Genomic DNA, 18025 nt, shown 5'->3' with positions numbered 1-18025 from the left:
TTTATTCCAAGAAAATTGTTTGTGACGAGAGGTCACAATTTAAGGCTGAAGGAAAGGAGATTTAATCTTCAGCAATGTAAATGTTTTTTCACTGTAAGAGCAATAAAATTGTGGAACTCATTAACTAAGGAGGTAGTAAATGCCAATACCTTAGATACATTTAAAACTGGTTTGGATACATTTCTGGCTAGAAACAGAATTCAGGGATATGATTGCTTATGTTAAATGGGTCACCTTTTTTAATGGGATTAATTTAAACTCAACTGGAGCTTTTTTTGTAAGTATATTAAGATTTGTATAGGTTGAATTTGATGGACTTATGTCTTTTTTCAAGCTCATCTACTATGTAACATAGGCGATAAACACAATATGGTTATGAAAGACTGGAATCAACCTCAATATTTGCATTTCACTTCAGAAGTTTTTAAAAGAAAAATACAATTTAGGACTTAAAGGGACATTACAGCCATTGTATATATGCTAAAGATGTCTGTACTGAATTGCAAAAGATGTGCATCGAGCATAAAACCATTTAAAACTGACATTTTAAGCAATCTTTGTAGGCTTTATTGAATCCAGAACAAACCATGGCTACTCTTCTTAAAACCTGTGGACTATATTTACCTGGCCTTCTTTGTTGTGGTTAAAGGGAGAGTAAAGTACAAATTAAATTTTCATGATTCAGATAGTGAATGTAATTTTAAACAACTTTCCCATTTACTTTTATCATCAAATTTGCTTTGTTCTTTTGGTATTCTTAGTTGAAAGCTAAACCTAGGTAGGCTCATATGCCAATTTCTAAGCCCTTGAAGGCCATCTCTTATCTGAATGCATTTGACAATTTTCACAGCTAGAGGGGCGTTAGTTCATATGTGTCACATAGATAACATTGTGCTCACCACTGTGGAATTTTTTATGAATCAGCACTGATTGGCTAAAATGCAAGAAGTCTGTCAAAAGAACTGAGATAAAGGGCAGTCTGTAGAAGCTTAGATGCAAGGTAATCACAGAGATAAAAAAAAGTATATTAATATAAATGTGTTAGTTATGCAAAGCTGGGGAATGGTAAATAAATTAAGTGTCTATCTTTTTAAACAATAACATTTTTGGTGTATACTGTCCCTTTAATGAGAGCCTTGTGCACTGATCTAAGCAATTACTGTGTAGTGTGTAGCAGTGTCAGAACACCTGCAGAATACTTACACATTAAACTTTATGCAGCAGTAGGAAAAGACATTGTTTACAGAGGTAAATTACTAGTAGGCTATTTTAATCTTAGTGAACCTAGGAGGTGTGTCATTGCTGATTAGATAAGCACCTTAATATCCCTTTTTTACATTCATGATTCAGACAGAGCATATCCTTTTAAACAACTTTCCAATTTACTTCTACTTTCAATTTTGCTTCATTATCTTAGTTTCCTTTATTGAAGGAGCAGCAATAGACTACTGAGAGCTAGCTGGACACATTAGTAAGCTAATGATGATAGTTATATATGAGCAGCCATCAATTAGCAGCCAGCTCCTGAGTCTACCTAGGTTTACTTTTTAAAAAAGGAAACTAATTAGATAATAGATGTAAATTGAAAAGTTGCTTAAAATTGTATGCTCTTTCTCAATCATGAAATATATTTTTGGGGTTCTATGTCTCTTTAAAGTAGTAGCTAGTGCTATTGCTCCAAACCAGCAACAGCACAAGAAATAGTTTTTTATAATATATTTTTTAACTCCTCCTCTCTCTCTCTCACTATGGACCTTATGATCAAAGTTCCTTCTGCTTGGAGAGAAATTATAGTGCAGACCTCAAAATCGCTTAGATTATGAGTTTTGCGCTAAACAGGGTGTGAAACTAATGGCAAAAAAGTTGCGTTATTTCACTCTCCATAGTGCTGCCATTATGAGTTACTGAAAAGCCTCCTTGTGCTGTGCGAAATGGTGCGTTAAGAAAACGCAACCCCACTGATGACTATGGGGGAAGAAAAGTGACGTAACAAAAAAACCTAACATAAACCCCTAATCCACTACTCCCGACATCGCCAACACTAATAAAAGCTATTAACCCCTAATCTGCCGCTCCCCGACATCGCCGCCACTAAATAAAATGATTAACCTCTAAACTGCGGCTCCCCGACATTGCCGCCACTAAATACAATAATTAACCCCTAAACTTCCGGCCTCCCATATCACCACTACTAAATAAACCTATTAACCCCTAAACCTCCGGCCTCCGACATAGCCGCCACTAAATAAACCTATTAACCCCTAAACTAACAGCCCCCCACACATTGCAAAACACTAAATTAAACTAATAACCCCTAAACCTAACACACCCCTAACTTTAAATTAAAATTACAATATTACTATCTTAAAATAAATAAAAACTTACCTCTAAAATAAAAAAAATCCTACATTTAAACTATAAATTAACCTAACGTAACAATTCTAATAGAATAAAAAAACTGCCAATTAAAAAAATCTAAATTACAAATTTAAAAAAAACCTAACACTGCAAAAAATTTAAAAAATCTAAAATTACAAAAAATAATTAACACTAAGATTACAGAAAATAATAGACGAAATTATCAAAAATAAAAACAATTACACCTAATCTAATAGCCCTATAAAAATAAAAAAGCCCCCCCAAAATAAAAACACCCCTTAACCTACAATAAACTACCAATAGCCCTTAAAAGGGCCTTTTGTAGGGCATTGCCCTAAGTTAAACAGCTCTTTCACCTGTAAAAAAATACAAAGTCCCCTCAACAGTAAAACCCATCACCCAATCAACCCCCCAAAATAAAAAAAAAACCTAACTCTAAAAAATCCTAAACTACCCATTGCCCCTAAAGGGGCATTTGTATGAGCATTGCCCTTAAAAGGGCATTCAGCTCTTTTACACTGCCCTTAAAAGGGCATTCAGCTCTTTTACAAGTGCCCATCCCTAATCTAAAAAAAACCCCACCCAAAACACTAACCCCATAAAATCTACTCACGGTTCCTTAAGCCTGGACATCCATCTTCATCCATGCGGCGAGAAGTCTTCATCCAGGCGGCGACACCATCATCCATCTCGGGGACATCTATTATCTTCATCCCGGCGGCGTGGGGTGGAGCTATCCTGGAAGACATCCTGCGTGGAGCAACCTCTTCATAAGGTCACCGCCGTACACTGAAGTTGAATGCAAGGTAGTCGTTTCAAAATGGCGACCTTGCATTCATATTGGCTGATTTGGTTCTTCAAATTCAAATCAGTCAATAGGATGAGAGCTTTTGAAATTCTATTGGCTGCTCAAAACAGCCAATAGGATTTCAGTAGCTTTCATCTTATTGACTGTTTTGTAATTTTAGATTTTTTTCTTTTTTTTTCTTAGTGTAAGGTTTTTTTTAAATTTGTAATTTAGGCTTTCAATTGGTAGTATTTTTTATTTTATTAGAATAGTTATGTTAGGTTAATTTATAGTTTAATGTTAGGTTTATTTTTATTTCACAGGTAAGTTTTTATTTATTTAAATATAGTTGTATTGTAATTTTAATTTAAAGTTAGGGGGGTGTCACTCTCAAACTTTCCTAAAATCTCTCTTTCCTCCTCCGTTAGTGCTGGGAGTTTGCAATTCCCCTGTGCAGAGAGCTTGCCGCTCAGTATGAGAAGCTCTACGACTATCAGAGCCTGAGCTGGATTCTGGTAAGTGCACAAAACTCTCATGTCCCCAAACCTAACTGTACCCTAAACCCTAATTCTATCCCAAACATAAGCACTACCTTTAACTATAACTGTATCTGTAAGTCTACCTTTAACAATACTTCTATCCTTAACCCAAACACTACCTATAACCAAAACCCTAGCTGTAACCCTACCTATAACTATAATTCTAACCCTAATCCTACCTCTAAGCATAATTTTAGCTGTAAATCTTCATGTAACTATAATTCTAATCCTAACCCTAACTCTAGCCTTAACCCTATCTGTAACCCTACCTGTAGCTATAATTCAAACCCTAATCCTAACCCTACCTTTAACCATAACCCTAACTGTAACCCTACCTTTAACCATAACCCTAACTGTAACCCTACCTGTAATTATAATTATATCCTTAACCCCAATCCTAACCCTTCCTCTAACCTTAACCCTAGCTGTAACCCTACCTGTGACTATAATCCTAGCCCTAATCATAACCCTACCTTTAACCATAACCCTAGCTGTAACCCTAATGTAATTATAATTATAACCTTAACCCCAAATCATAACCCTTCCTCTAAGCATAACCCTAGCCCTAACCTTACCTGTAACGTTAATTCTGATCCCAATCCTAACCTTACTTCTAACCATAACCCTAATTGTAACAATACCTGTATCTATTATTCTAACCTTAACCCTAGCTGTAACTATAATTTTAACCCTAACCCTATTTCTAAGCATAACCCTAGCTCTAATTCTATCCCCAACCCTAATAGTAACCTTACCTCTAACCATAACCCTACCTGTAACAATAACTGTAACCATAATTCTAACCATAATCCTAACTCTGCCTCTAACCATAACCCTAGTTCTAACTTTATCCCTAGCCCTAACCCTACCTAATCATAACCTTAGCTGTAACCCTACCTGTAACTATAATTCTGATCCTAACCCTACCTCTAACCATAACCCTAGTTGTAACCATACCTGTAGCTATAATTCTAACCGTAACTCTGCCTCTAACCATAACCCTAGCTGTATCCCTACCTGTAACTATAATTCTCTATTTCTAGCCATACCTCAAAACCTAACCCTACATCTAAACCTTAACACTAATCCTAACCTTGACTCCAAACCTAAGTCTAACCCTAATTCTTACTGTACCTCTAACCCTTCATAAACCCCTATGTCTAACCCTACCCTAAACCTGACCCCAATCCTAATCCTACATCTAACCCTAATCCTAAACCTGTCTCTAATCCTAACCTTGTTTCTAACATTACCATAATCCTTACTGTGCCTCTAACCATAGCCGTATCTCTAGCCTTAACCATATTTGTGTTTTTAGCTGTAGTACAACCCTTATTTTAACCCCTATCCCTAACCCCAATCCTACCTCTAACAGTTGCCCTAAAAACTAAAATATATTGTAGGAAGGAAGCATGTATAAATCTGTAGTTCAATATAGTAACAGAATGTCTCACATTATTTGTCATTTGTTAATAAATTCACACCTTAGCTAATTTTGACATTCTAAACTTTCAAATTTACAGTTTTGACAGTCCTCCTTCTTCTCTTGTATTTTTTCTCCACCCTTAGAAAATGGAAGCATCTTATTATGATCACATTATGGATCAGCAGAGGTTGGAACCAGAGTTTTTCAGAGTTGGATTTTATGGAAAGAAATTCCCATTCTTCTTGCGGGTGAGTGCATCTCCCTGTCCCTGAACAAAAACAATAATCTCACTTTTAATTGTGACCCATATCCTATTGAAGATGGCACCATTGCGTGTCCCCACAACTCATAGTGAGGGTACCTACACATTGTTGAAGATTAAGCCACCTTATTTTATATCAACTGATCTTAGCACACTCCAATTTCAGGAATAACATTTAGACCTTCACACTTTTTTTTTCAAAATGGACTAAAGTTTGTTAAAAGAGATCTTCAAAAATTATGTTTACAGAACCTTCACATTCAAGGCCATTCCAATCCATAAGAAAACATGTTTTCTAATAGTTTCTCATGACTTCACAAAACACTGTCTTATATTTTGCACTGAAAAGCTCCAGCAATGAGATCCCACTCCACACACCTTGATCATTTTCTATCTGCACTAAAATGGGGCTTGTCATTTACTTCTATAAATAAGATCACATAATTTTTCTTCCTTTTCTATATGCCTCATTGTTTCTTACTTCCCAACATTTGTGGCTAGATATAAGGGACTCAGGAGGTTGAGGGGAGTCATTGCTGTTTTGTGGGAGGGGCCATGTCAGGAGTGGGGGTCTCACAGTGGATAGTAGGCAGGATCATGGTGTGTTTTGGTGATTTGTTGACATGTCTATGTGGTCTATGGGCAGGGCTAAGACAAATTCTGAAAATAGGGACATATGGCTGTCTCAGACAGTGGGACAGAACTCAGAATTAGGGACTGTCCTTCTTAAATAGGGGCTGTTGTGTTGTCTGTAATTGGCTCTGCATATATATGTCTTCTGATGACATGTTTGGATGTTTTAATTATTTCTGAGCTCCATATCATAATTATTTTTAATTTTAAGGAACATGGAAGTCAAACCTAACTTTTCATCATTCAGAAACAGTGTTTTTAAATGTATTCCTTGCTCTCTGTCTACTTTGCTGAAACTTAGCTTCTTAGCATACTTAGGTGGGCTCTGTCTCGAGCACTACATGGCAAAAATATTTGTAAGAATATGTACGTTTAGTAATGAGGACAAGAACACGCTCCTGAGTCTACTTCAGTATGCTCTCATGGAAAGGATACCAAGAGAAAAGGTAAATTGGAAAAAAGGATGTAAACTAGAAAAGTTTTTTTCTCCAACATAGGTGTGTCCGGTCCACGGCGTCATCCTTACTTGTGGGATATTCTCCTCCCCAACAGGAAATGGCAAAGAGCCCAGCAAAGCTGGTCACATGATCCCTCCTAGGCTCCGCCTACCCCAGTCATTCTCTTTGCCGTTGTACAGGCAACATCTCCACGGAGATGGCTTAGAGTTTTTTAGTGTTTAACTGTAGTTTTTATTATTCAATCAAGAGTTTGTTATTTTAAAATAGTGCTGGTATGTACTATTTACTCAGAAACAGAAAAGAGATGAAGATTTCTGTTTGTATGAGGAAAATGATTTTAGCACCGTAACTAAAATCCATGGCTGTTCCACACAGGACTGTTGAGAGCAATTAACTTCAGTTGGGGGAACAGTGTGCAGTCTCTTACTGCTTGAGGTATGACACATTCTAACAAGACGATGTAATGCTGGAAGCTGTCATTTTCCCTATGGGATCCGGTAAGCCATGTTTATTAAGATAGTAAATAAGGGCTTCACAAGGGCTTATTAAGACTGTAGACTTTTTCTGGGCTAAATCGATTCATTATTAACACATATTTAGCCTTGAGGAATCATTTATTCTGGGTATTTTGATATGATTATATCGGCAGGCACTGTTTTTGACACCTTATTCTTTAGGGGCTTTCCCTAATCATAGTCAGAGCCTCATTTTCGCGCCGGTATGGCGCACTTGTTTTTGAGGACAGCATGGCATGCAGCTGCATGTGTGTGGAGCTCTGATACATAGAAAAGTCTTTCTGAAGGCATCATTTGGTATCGTATTCCCCTTTGGGCTTGGTTGGGTCTCAGCAAAGCAGATTCCAGGGACTGTAAAGGGGTTAAATATAAAAACGGCTCCGGTTCCGTTATTTTAAGGGTTAAAGCTTCCAAATTTGGTGTGCAATACTTTTAAGGCTTTAAGACACTGTGGTGAAATTTTGGTGAATTTTGAACAATTCCTTCATACTTTTTCGCAATTGCAGTAATAAAGTGTGTTTAGTTTAAAATTTAAAGTGACAGTAACGGTTTTATTTTAAAACGTTTTTTGTGCTTTGTTATCAAGTTTATGCCTGTTTAACATGTCTGAACTACCAGATAGATTGTGTTCTGACTGTGGGGAAACCAAGGTTCCTTCTCATTTAACTATATGTATTTTATGTCATAAAAAAATTTAGTAAAAATGATGCCCAATATGATTCCTCAAGTGAGGGGAGTAAGCATGGTACTGCATCATCCCCCCCTTCGTCTACACCAGTCTTGCCCATACAGGAGGCCCCTAGTACATCTAGTGCGCCAATACTCCTTACTATGCAACATTTAACGGCTGTAATGGATAATTCTATCAAACACATTTTAGCCAATATGCCCACTTATCAGTGAAAGCGCGACTGCTCTGTTTTAGAAAATTCTGTAGAGCATGAGAACGCTGATGATATGGTTTCTGAAGGGCCCCTACACCAGTCTGAGGGGGCCAGGGAGGTTTTGTCTGAGGGAGAAATTTCAGATTCAGGAAACATTTCTCAACAAGCTGAACCTGATGTGATTACTTTTAAATTTAAGTTGGAACATCTCCGCGCTCTGCTTAAGGAGGTGTTATCCAATTTGGATGATTGTGATTATCTGGTCATTCCAGAACCACTATGTAAAATGGAAAAGTTCTTAGAGGCCCCGGGGCCCCCCGAAGCTTTTCCTATATCCAAGCGGGTGGCGTACATTGTTAGTAAAGAATGGGACAGGCCCGGTATACCTTTAGTACCTCCCCCCATATTTATAAAATTGTTTTCCTATAGTCGACCCCAGAAAGGACTGATGGCAGACAGTCCCCAAGGTCGAGGGGGCGGTTTCTACTCTACACAAGCGCGCCACTATACCCATAGAAGATAGTTGTGCTTTCCAAGATCCTATGGATAAAAAATTAGAAGGTCTGCTAAAGATGTTTGTTCAGCAAGGTTCCCTTCTACAACCAATTGCATGCATTGTCCCTGTCACTGCAGCCGCGTGTTTCTAGTTTGATGAGCTAGGAAAGGCGATTATTAGTAATTCTTCTTCTTATGAGGAGATTATGGACAGAATTCGTGCTCTTAAATTGGCTAATTCTTTCACCCTAGACGCCACCTTGCAATTGGCTAGGTTAGCGGCGAAAAAATTCTGGGTTTGCTTTTGTGGCGCAGAGCGCTTTGGTTAAAATCTTGGCCAGCGGATGCGTCTTCCAAGAACAAATTGCTTGACATTCCTTTCAAGGGGAAAACACTCTTTGGCCCTGACTTGAAAGAGATTATCTCTGATATCACTGGGGGCAAGGGCCACGCCCTTCCTCAGGATAGGTCTTTTCAAGACCAAAAATAAACCTAAGTTTCGTCCCTTTCGCAGAAACGGATCAGCCCCAAGGGCTACGTCCTCTAAGCAGGAAGGTAATACTTCTCAAGCCAATCCAGCCTGGAGACCTATGCAAGGCTGGAACAAAGGAAAGCAGGCCAGGAAACCTGCCACTGCTACCAAGACAGCATGAAATGCGGGCCCCCGATCCGGGACCGGATCTGGTGGGGGGCAGACTCTCTCTCTTCGCTCAGGCTGGGGCAAGAGATGTTCTGGATCCTTGGGCGCTAGAAATAGTCTCCCAAGGTTATTCTCTGGAGTTCAAGGGGCTTCCTCCAAGGGGGAGGTTCCACAGGTCTCAGTTGTCTTCAGACCACATAAGAAGACAGGCATTCTTACATTGGGTAGAAGACCTGCTAAAAATGGGAGTGATTCATCCTGTTCCATTAGGAGAACAAGGGATGGGGTTCTACTCCAATCTGTTCATAGTTCCCAAAAAAGAGGGAACGTTCAGACCAATCTTAGATCTCAAGATCTTGAACAAGTTTCTCAAGGTTCCATCGTTCAAGATGGAAACCATTCGAACACTCCTTCCTTCCATCCAGGAAGGTCAATTCATGACCAAGGTGGATTTCAAGGATGCGTATCTACATATTCCTATCCACAAGGAACATCATCGGTTCCTAAGGTTTGAATTCCTGGACAAGCATTTCCAGTTCGTGGCGTTTTCTTTCGGATTAGCCACTGCTCCTAGGATTTTCTCATAGGTACTAGGGTCCCTTCTGGCGGTGCTAAGACCAAGGGGCATTGCTGTAGTACCTTACTTGGACGACATTCTGATTCGAGCGTCGTCCCTTCCTCAAGTAAAGGCTCACACGGACATTGTCCTGGCCTTTCTCAGATCTCACGGATGGAAAGTGAACGTGGAAAAGAGTTCTCTATCTCCGTCAACGAGGGTTCCCTTCTTGGGAACTATAATAGACTCCTTAGAAATGAGGATTTTTCTGACAGAAGCCAGAAAAACAAACTCTTGTCGGATACTTCATTCCGTTCCTCTTCCTTCCATAGCGCAGTGCATGGAAGTGATAGGTTTGATGGTAGCGGCAATGGACATAGTTCCTTTTGTGCGCATTCATCTAAGACCATTACAACTGTTCATGCTCAGTCAGTGGAATGGGGACTATTCAGACTTGTCTCCGAAGATACAAGTAAATCAGAGGACCAGAGACTCATTCCGTTGGTGGCTGTCCCTGGACAACCTGTCACAAGGGATGACCTTCCGCAGACCAGAGTGGGTCATTGTCACGACCGACGCCAGTCTGATGGGCTGGGGCGCGGTCTGGGGATCCCTGAAAGCTCAGGGTCTTTGGTCTCGGGTAGAATCTCTTCTACCGATAAATATTCTGGAACTGAGAGCGATATTCAATGCTCTCAAAGCTTGGCCTCAGCTAGCGAGGGCCAAGTTCATACATCAACCATCAGGGGGGAACAAGGAGTTCCCTAGCGATGGAAGAAGTGACCAAAATCATTCTATGGGCGGAGTCTCACTCCTGCCACCTGTCTGCTATCCATATCCCAGGAGTGGAAAATTGGGAAGCGGATTTTCTGAGTCGTCAGACATTGCATCCGGGGGAGTGGGAACTCCATCCGGAAATCTTTGCCCAAGTCACTCAACCGTGGGGCATTCCAGACATGGATCTGATGGCCTCTCGTCAGAACTTCAGAGTTCCTTACTACGGGTACAGATCCAGGGATCCCAAGGCGGCTCTAGTGGATGCACTAGTAGCACCTTGGACCTTCAAACTAGCTTATGTGTTCCCGCCGTTTCCTCTCATCCCCAGGCTGGTAGCCAGGATCAATCAGGAGAGGGCGTCTGTGATTTTGATAGCTCCTGCGTGGCCACGCAGGACTTGGTATGCAGATCTGGTGAATATGTCATCGGCTCCACCATGGAAGCTACCTTTGAGACGAGACCTTCTTGTTCTAGGTCCGTTCGACCCACTCCAGCTGACTGCTTGGAGATTGAACGCTTGATCTTATCAAAGCGAGGGTTCTCAGATTCTGTTATTAATACTCTTGTTCAGGCCTGAAAGCCTGTAACCAGAAAAATTACCACATAATTTGGTATATCTGTTGGTGTGAATCTGCAGGATTCCCTTGGGACAAGGTTAAGATTCCTAAGAGTCTATCCTTCCTTCGAGAAGGATTGGAAAAAGGATTATCTGCAAGTTCCTTGATGGGACAGATTTCTGCCTTGTCTGTGTTACTTCACAAAAAGCTGGCAGCTGTGCCAGATGTTCTAGCCTTTGTTCAGGCTCTGGTTAGCATCAAGCCTGTTTACAAAATTTTGACTCCTCCTTGGAGTCTCAACCTAGTTCTTTCAGTTCTTTAGGGGGTTCCGTTTGAACCCTTACATTCCGTTGATATTAAGTTATTATCTTGGAAAGTTTTGTTTTTGGTTGCAATTTCTTCTGCTAGAAGAGTTTCAGAATTATCTGCTCTGCAGTGTTCTTCTCCTTATCTGGTGTTCCATGCAGATAAGGTGGTTTTGCGTACTAAACCTGGTTTTCTTCCAAAAGTTGTTTTCTAACAAAAACATTAACCAGGAGATAGTTGTGCCTTCTTTGTGTCCTAACCCAGTTTCAAAGAAGGAACGTTTGTTGCACAACTTGGATGTAGTTCGTGCTCTAAAATTTTACTTAGCAGCTACTAAGGATTTCAGACAAACTTTGTCTTTGTTTGTTGTTTATTCTGGTAAACGGAGAGGTCAAAAAGCAACTTCTACCTCTCTCTCCTTCTGGATTAAAAGCATTATCCGATTGGCTTATGAGACTGCCGGACGGCAGCCTCCTGAAAGAATCACAGCTCACTCCACTAGGGCTGTGGCTTCCACATGGGCCTTCAAGAACGAGGCTTCTGTTGATCAGATATGTAAGGCAGCGACTTGGTCTTCACTGCACACTTTTTCTAAATTTTACAAATTTGATACTTTTGCTTCTTCTGAGGCTATTTTTGGGAGAAAGGTTTTGCAAGCCGTGGTGCCTTCCATTTAGGTGACCTGATTTGCTCCCTCCCTTCATCCGTGTCCTAAAGCTTTGGTATTGGTTCCCACAAGTAAGGATGACGCCGTGGACCGGACACACCTATGTTGGAGAAAACAGAATTTATGTTTACCTGATAAATTACTTTCTCCAACGGTGTGTCCGGTCCACGGCCCGCCCTGGTTTTTTTAATCAGGTCTGATAATTTATTTTCTTTAACTACAGTCACCACGGTAACATATGGTTTCTCCTATGCAAATATTCCTCCTTAACGTTGGTCGAATGACTGGGGTAGGCGGAGCCTAGGAGGGATCATGTGACCAGCTTTGCTGGGCTCTTTGCCATTTCCTGTTGGGGAGGAGAATATCCCACAAGTAAGGATGACGCCGTGGACCGGACACACCGTTGGAGAAAGTAATTTATCAGGTAAACATAAATTCTGTTTTTATTTGTTCCATCTGTCTGAATCATGAAAGTTGAATTTTGACTTCCTTTAACCCAAAAATGATTAGCATGAATTCATCTTTTTCACTTATATTAATACATTGGTAATAAATACTGGATGAATTAACATAATTTTATCTTAATTTTAACTGATTTTCACCTCTGACAATTTGTAGCCCATGCACCTGGCAGTTTGCTAGTACGCTCCTATCTATTGGATAATGTCTAATTGTGGTCGTGTCCTTTAGCACACAGCTGATGTATTGCATTGTGGAATGTATTTTTATTGTTGGAAAAAATCTTGTATTGGTTGTTGTTCTTCTATAGACAAATAGTACTATAGTTCCCCTCACATGTTCTTATCCTAGTCTATAAAAACTACATTTCTTTCCATAAGGCAGGGAGAGTCCACAACTTCATTCCTTACTGTTGGGAATACAACACCTGGCCACCAGGAGGAGGCAAAGACATCTCAGCCAATGGCTTAAATATCCCTCCCACTTCCACCATCCCCCCCAGTCATTCTTTGCCTTTCGTCACTAGAGGAGGATGGCAGAGAAGTGTCAGAAGATTCGGATAGTCCTTAAATGGGTATGTTCCCTTCAAGAAATGACTGGAGTTATAAGTAATCATATAAACCAGTGAGAGTATTGATGGACGTTAGAGTCTGGAGATGCAGGGAAAGTTTTTCTGCAAAGCGATCCAGACTGTATATCTAACAGCTCCTGGGCAATCAGTGTTAACGAGTTACACTGCTTGCGTTTTTACACTCAGGTCCTGTCACAACACCGCAGCAAGGCTATCACACTTGAGAGGCTGTATCTGTTCTACAGCATAGATCCTGGAGGGTAAGTCCGCTTTATTTTACTATTTAGCAGGGACTCCTATTATTAGGGTCACAGTGACCTCAATAGGATCAATGGTTAATATCTCCTTTATTTCAGAGATTAATTTGGAACAGTTTGGGTATATATATTTATACTGTATACATATATTGTATCTACTGGTGGTCCACGAGAAGATGTTGGTGGTCCTTGACACCATCAAGCAGGAATTAATCTCCTCTGATGTCACCCCCCTGGCTAGACATCAGTGAAAACTGACGGAGGAGGAGTTAAATTACAATCTCCCAACACACGTTGCGTAGTAGTGCACAACTTGCGTAGCTAGATTGTATTTTAACTCCTCCCATCTGGCGGGCTGTTCAGAGGAAGATGCTTTTATTCTAAAGCCAGCAGAGGTTGGTATAATCTTGGTTTGAAATAGTGGAATTAAAGTATATAAGAAAAGAAAATCTTAAAAATGTTTTTTTCTCATATTTCATTTATTTTCTTCCCTTTACCTGTCTCTTTGTATACGTTTTCCTAATTCATTCCGATGGACTTACATCACTGTGTGTCTTCCTCCCCTCCAACTTCTTTTTCTTTAATTAAATATTCATTATTTTTCATTCTAATAATTTTCCCATGCACAAAGTCATTCCACCTGAATTACAGTAATTGCCATCCAGCAGATTAGCCATGTCCCACCAGTATTATAGTAATTGCCAGTAACATCAGTCATGGTTAGCTCACATCCTTATTGAGAGCTTTCTGATATAAACTTAATTTATGACTCCAAAGTCTTCCCATGATCATAAGTAATTTTGAATAATTCCTAACTGGGGAGGTAACTTGAAAGTCTTGTGGTCCTTTTAAACATAATTATTTTTTCCCCACTTTCTGCCTCTCTGTTTCCAGCTCAAAAGTTGGCACTCACCCTTCATCTGTCATTTGGAAGTATTCTCTCATTTCTGTCATTCTATGTACAGTATGTGTGTGTATATATGTGCTTAGAGGAATATGGCTACACCTCACTGATGAGGCCCAATGAAGGTCAAAACGATCGTCTGGGGTTGCTGTGTTCCTTGTTCAGAGAGAAATTGCCTGGTATTTTGGTGCTGGACTGACCATAATAGACGGGATCAGACTGATATGCTACAGGAAAGTTCTACTCTGTGTAAAGCATTACTGGGCTAAAAGAAGCTGCACCCAGGTGGTAAATCACCATAGAACAGGCTAACAATGGTATTAAGCTGGTTGTTCGTTCCTGTGTGTGTGCTTCTCTCTGGGTGTATTTAGTCTCCCTATGGGAAAAAGGGGAAACCAGACATGGACTCCTTGCTCAGTGTGCTTAGAGGAATATGGCTACACCTCACTGACAAGCCCCAATGAAGGCCAAAACTATTGTCTGGGGTTGCTGTGTTCCTTGTTCAGAGAGGAATTGTCTGGTATTTTGGTGCTGGACTGACCGTAATAGGTGGGATCAGACTGATATGCTACAGGAAAGTTCTACTCTGTGAAAAGAATTACTGGGCTAAAAGAAGCTGCACCCAGGTGGTAAATCGCCATAGAACAGGCTAACAATGGTATGCCACAGGTGTGACTCTCTGTAAGAACTTATCAAGGTGGAATCTCCCCTCGAGGATATTCAGGAGAGGATTAAGGCTTTAAGAATAGCTAACTCCTTTATCTTTGATGCGAATATGCAGATTACACGTCAAAGGCTTTGGGTTTTGTGGTCCTAGCTCGCAGAGCTCTCTGGCTGAAATCTTGGTCTGCGGATATGGTTTCTAAATCCAGACTCCTTTCCTTACCTTTCAAGGGGAAGGTTTTATTCGGTCCAGGTCTGGACTTTATCATTTCTACTGTTAATGGAGGAAAAGGTGATTTCCTTCCACAAGATAAGAACAGATCTAAGGGACGGCTGTCCTTTAATTTTCGTTCCTTTCGTTCGGATAAGTCCCAGAGAACTCAATTGTCCCCCAAGCCTGAGCAACCCAAGAGTACCTGGAAGCCTACTCAGTCCTGGAATAAGTTCAAGCAGACTAAGAAGACTGCAGATAACAAATCTGCATGAAGGGGCAGCTCCCCGATCCAAACAAATTTCTAAGCGTCCCCTCCTTCAAGATGGAGACTATCAGATCAATCCTTCCCCTGGTTAAGGAACGACAATTTATGACTACCATCGATCTGAAGGATGCATACCTGCATTTTCCAATCCACAAGGATCATTTTCATTTCCTACGGTTTAGTTTTCTGGATCGGCACTTCCAGTTCATAACACTTCTGTTTGGCTTAGCTAATGCACCCAGGATATTTACAAAGGTTCTGGGTGCTCTTATGGTGGTGGCCAGAACTCAAGAAATTGCAGTAGCACTGTACCTGGACTATATCTTGAAGCAGGCACCATCTTTTCGTGTGGCAAAAGATCACTCAGATTTTCTTCTGGGTCTTCTTCGGTCTCCTGGAAGATAAACTTGGAAAAGAGTTCTCTTAGTCCAAATACCAGGGTCAACTTCCTGGGTACGGTTATAGACTTGGTATCCATGAGGATCTTTCTAACAGATCAGAGATGTCGCAAGCTGACATCAGCATGCCTTGCCCTCCAGGCCACCTCAAGATCTTCGGTGGCCCAATGCATGGAGGTGATTGGACTCATAGTGTCTTGTATGGACATTATTCCTTTTGCCAGATTCAGTCTCAGACCTTTACAACTATGCATGCTGAGACAGTGGAACGGCGATCATTTGGTCCTGTCACAACAGATCATTTTGAACAGCCTGTCGAGAGATTCGTTCTCTTGGTAGCTTTGTCAAGATCACCTGTCTCGAGGCATGTGCTTCTTGAGACCGTCCTGGGAGATTGTGACTACGGGTGCCAGGCTTTCAGGCTGGGTAGCAGTCTGGGGTGCCAGGAAGGCACAAGGTTAGTGGACTAAGGAGGAGTCCACTCTTCCAATCAATATTTTAGAACTGTGAGCAATCTTTAATGCTCGGCTTGGCCCCTTCTGGGTTTGTCCCAGTTTATCAGATTCCAATCAGACAATATAACGATGGTTGCTTACATCAACCATCAGGGAGGAACGAGAAGTTCCTTAGCGATGAGGGAGGTGTCTCCAATCCTAGAATGGGCAAAAGTCCACAGCTGTGTGCTGTCAGCGATCCGCATTCCGGGTGTGGACAACTGGGAAGCAGACTTCCTCAGCAGACAATATTTTCACCCATGTGAATGGTCTCTCCACCCTGAGGTGTTTGGAGAGATTTGCAGGAGATGGGGGACGCCAGAGATAGATCTTATGGCCTCTCGTCTCAATGCCAAACTACCCAGGTAGGAGTCAAGATCGAGGGACCCTCAAGCAGAGTTAATAGACGCTCTAGCGGTTCCACGGAAGTTCAGACTAATATATCTCTTTCCTCCATTGCCTCGTCTCCCTTGTGTGGTGGCCCGCATCAAGCAGGAGCTAGCATCGGTGATTCAAATTGCTCCATCCTGGCCGCGAAGGACCTGGTTCACGGATCTGGTGAGAATGTCCTCATCTCCTCTGTGGAGGTTTCCTTGTCACAGGGACCTGCTGATACAGGGTCCCTTCCTACATCAAAATCTAGATTCTCTGAGGCTGACTGTGTGGAGATTAAACGCTTAGTACTAGCCAGGAGAGGATTCTCTTAGTGTCATAGACACTTTGATTCAAGCTCGTAAGTCGTTTACTCAGCGCATCTACCATAAGGTATGGCGAACTTACCTGCACTGGTGTGAAGAGCGTGTTTTTTCTTGGCATAAGGTAAAGGTTGCCAGAATTTTATCTTTTCTCCAGGATCGTTTGGAGAAGGGTCTATCTGCCAGTTCTCTGAAGGGACAGATATCGGCCCTGTCGTTGTTGCTGCACAAAAGATTAGCTGAGCTTCCAGATGTGCAGTCCTTTGTTATGGCTCTGACTAGGATCAGACCTGTGTTTAGAACTTATTCAACAATAAGAGTAGCTAAAATTCAAATAGAATGTGTGTGGATTAGTATTTGTAAGACTTGTCTAATAAGTTATGGGCTAAAACAAATAGTTGTGCATAGGCATAAATAACAATTTTATTAGGTTCAAAACCCACCCCTGGAGCAGGGTGAGCAAAAAGAAATGCCTCAGAGAACAATGTACATGAGAAGAAAAAAGTATGATAAGGATGTTGATAAAATGTAACCTTTATTGTAGCTACTTAAAATGACAGCAAGCAGAAGAAAACAGATACACTTCTGCCCAACCAAGATTAAAAACACTGCACTACCAGTGCTCTTGCTTAGACTTGTATTGATAGAATAGCAGTATATACAAGTGAATAACATTCTGTAAAAAGGAATATAACTTTACTGTAGAAGTTACCACAATTACAGTATTGTATGTTTAGGTACTTCACTGTATATATTGTTGTGAGCAGCTTACTAGAATAATCAATAAATACACCTAAATTGCAGTACTGACGTATCTCAGTTACCATAGGTAATTGGTGAATTAAACCTGCTGGCAGGACCTGGCCTGCAAGTAAATACTTAAGTAGTGACACAGGAATAAATAGTGTCCGTTTTTACCCAATAATAAACTTAGAGGTGTAAAGTTAATATATTGCGAATCTTAGTACTGACCACAAATGTAATGTTTTAAACAAAGTGGTGCCGCTATATAGAATGGCAAATATATACTTTAGTGGGTAGAGTTATACTGCTATTTTGGAAGACTGAATTCAGTATGTTTCCAAGTAAATAGCGTAGCCATATACCCCATAAGTTACTAACGTTACTCACTACACTGGCTGTTTGCCAGGAATGTAGCGATTAAACGAAACTAAGTAAGTTTTAATGAATTTACAAAAATTACCAATGGCACTACTTGTGTGT

The 18025-nt window shown here is 40.7% G+C and overlaps 1 protein-coding gene across 1 annotated transcript in view; it reads left to right on the top strand.

The window, feature by feature from the left end:
* Positions 1 to 18025, top strand: part of DOCK3 (dedicator of cytokinesis 3) — a 924676-nt gene that overhangs the window by 755546 nt on the left and 151105 nt on the right. Inside the window, exons 38-39 of the mRNA XM_053721106.1 lie at positions 3595 to 3681; positions 5275 to 5379. Coding sequence (XP_053577081.1) covers positions 3595 to 3681; positions 5275 to 5379 — 192 coding nt within the window. The remainder of the gene's footprint in view (positions 1 to 3594; positions 3682 to 5274; positions 5380 to 18025) is intronic.

The sequence above is a fragment of the Bombina bombina genome, chromosome 7, assembly GCF_027579735.1.
Source record: "Bombina bombina isolate aBomBom1 chromosome 7, aBomBom1.pri, whole genome shotgun sequence".
NCBI classification, from domain to species: Eukaryota; Metazoa; Chordata; class Amphibia; order Anura; family Bombinatoridae; genus Bombina; species Bombina bombina.
The sequence above is the reverse complement of the archived record's forward strand: the minus strand, read 5'-3'. Positions and strand labels throughout refer to the sequence as shown.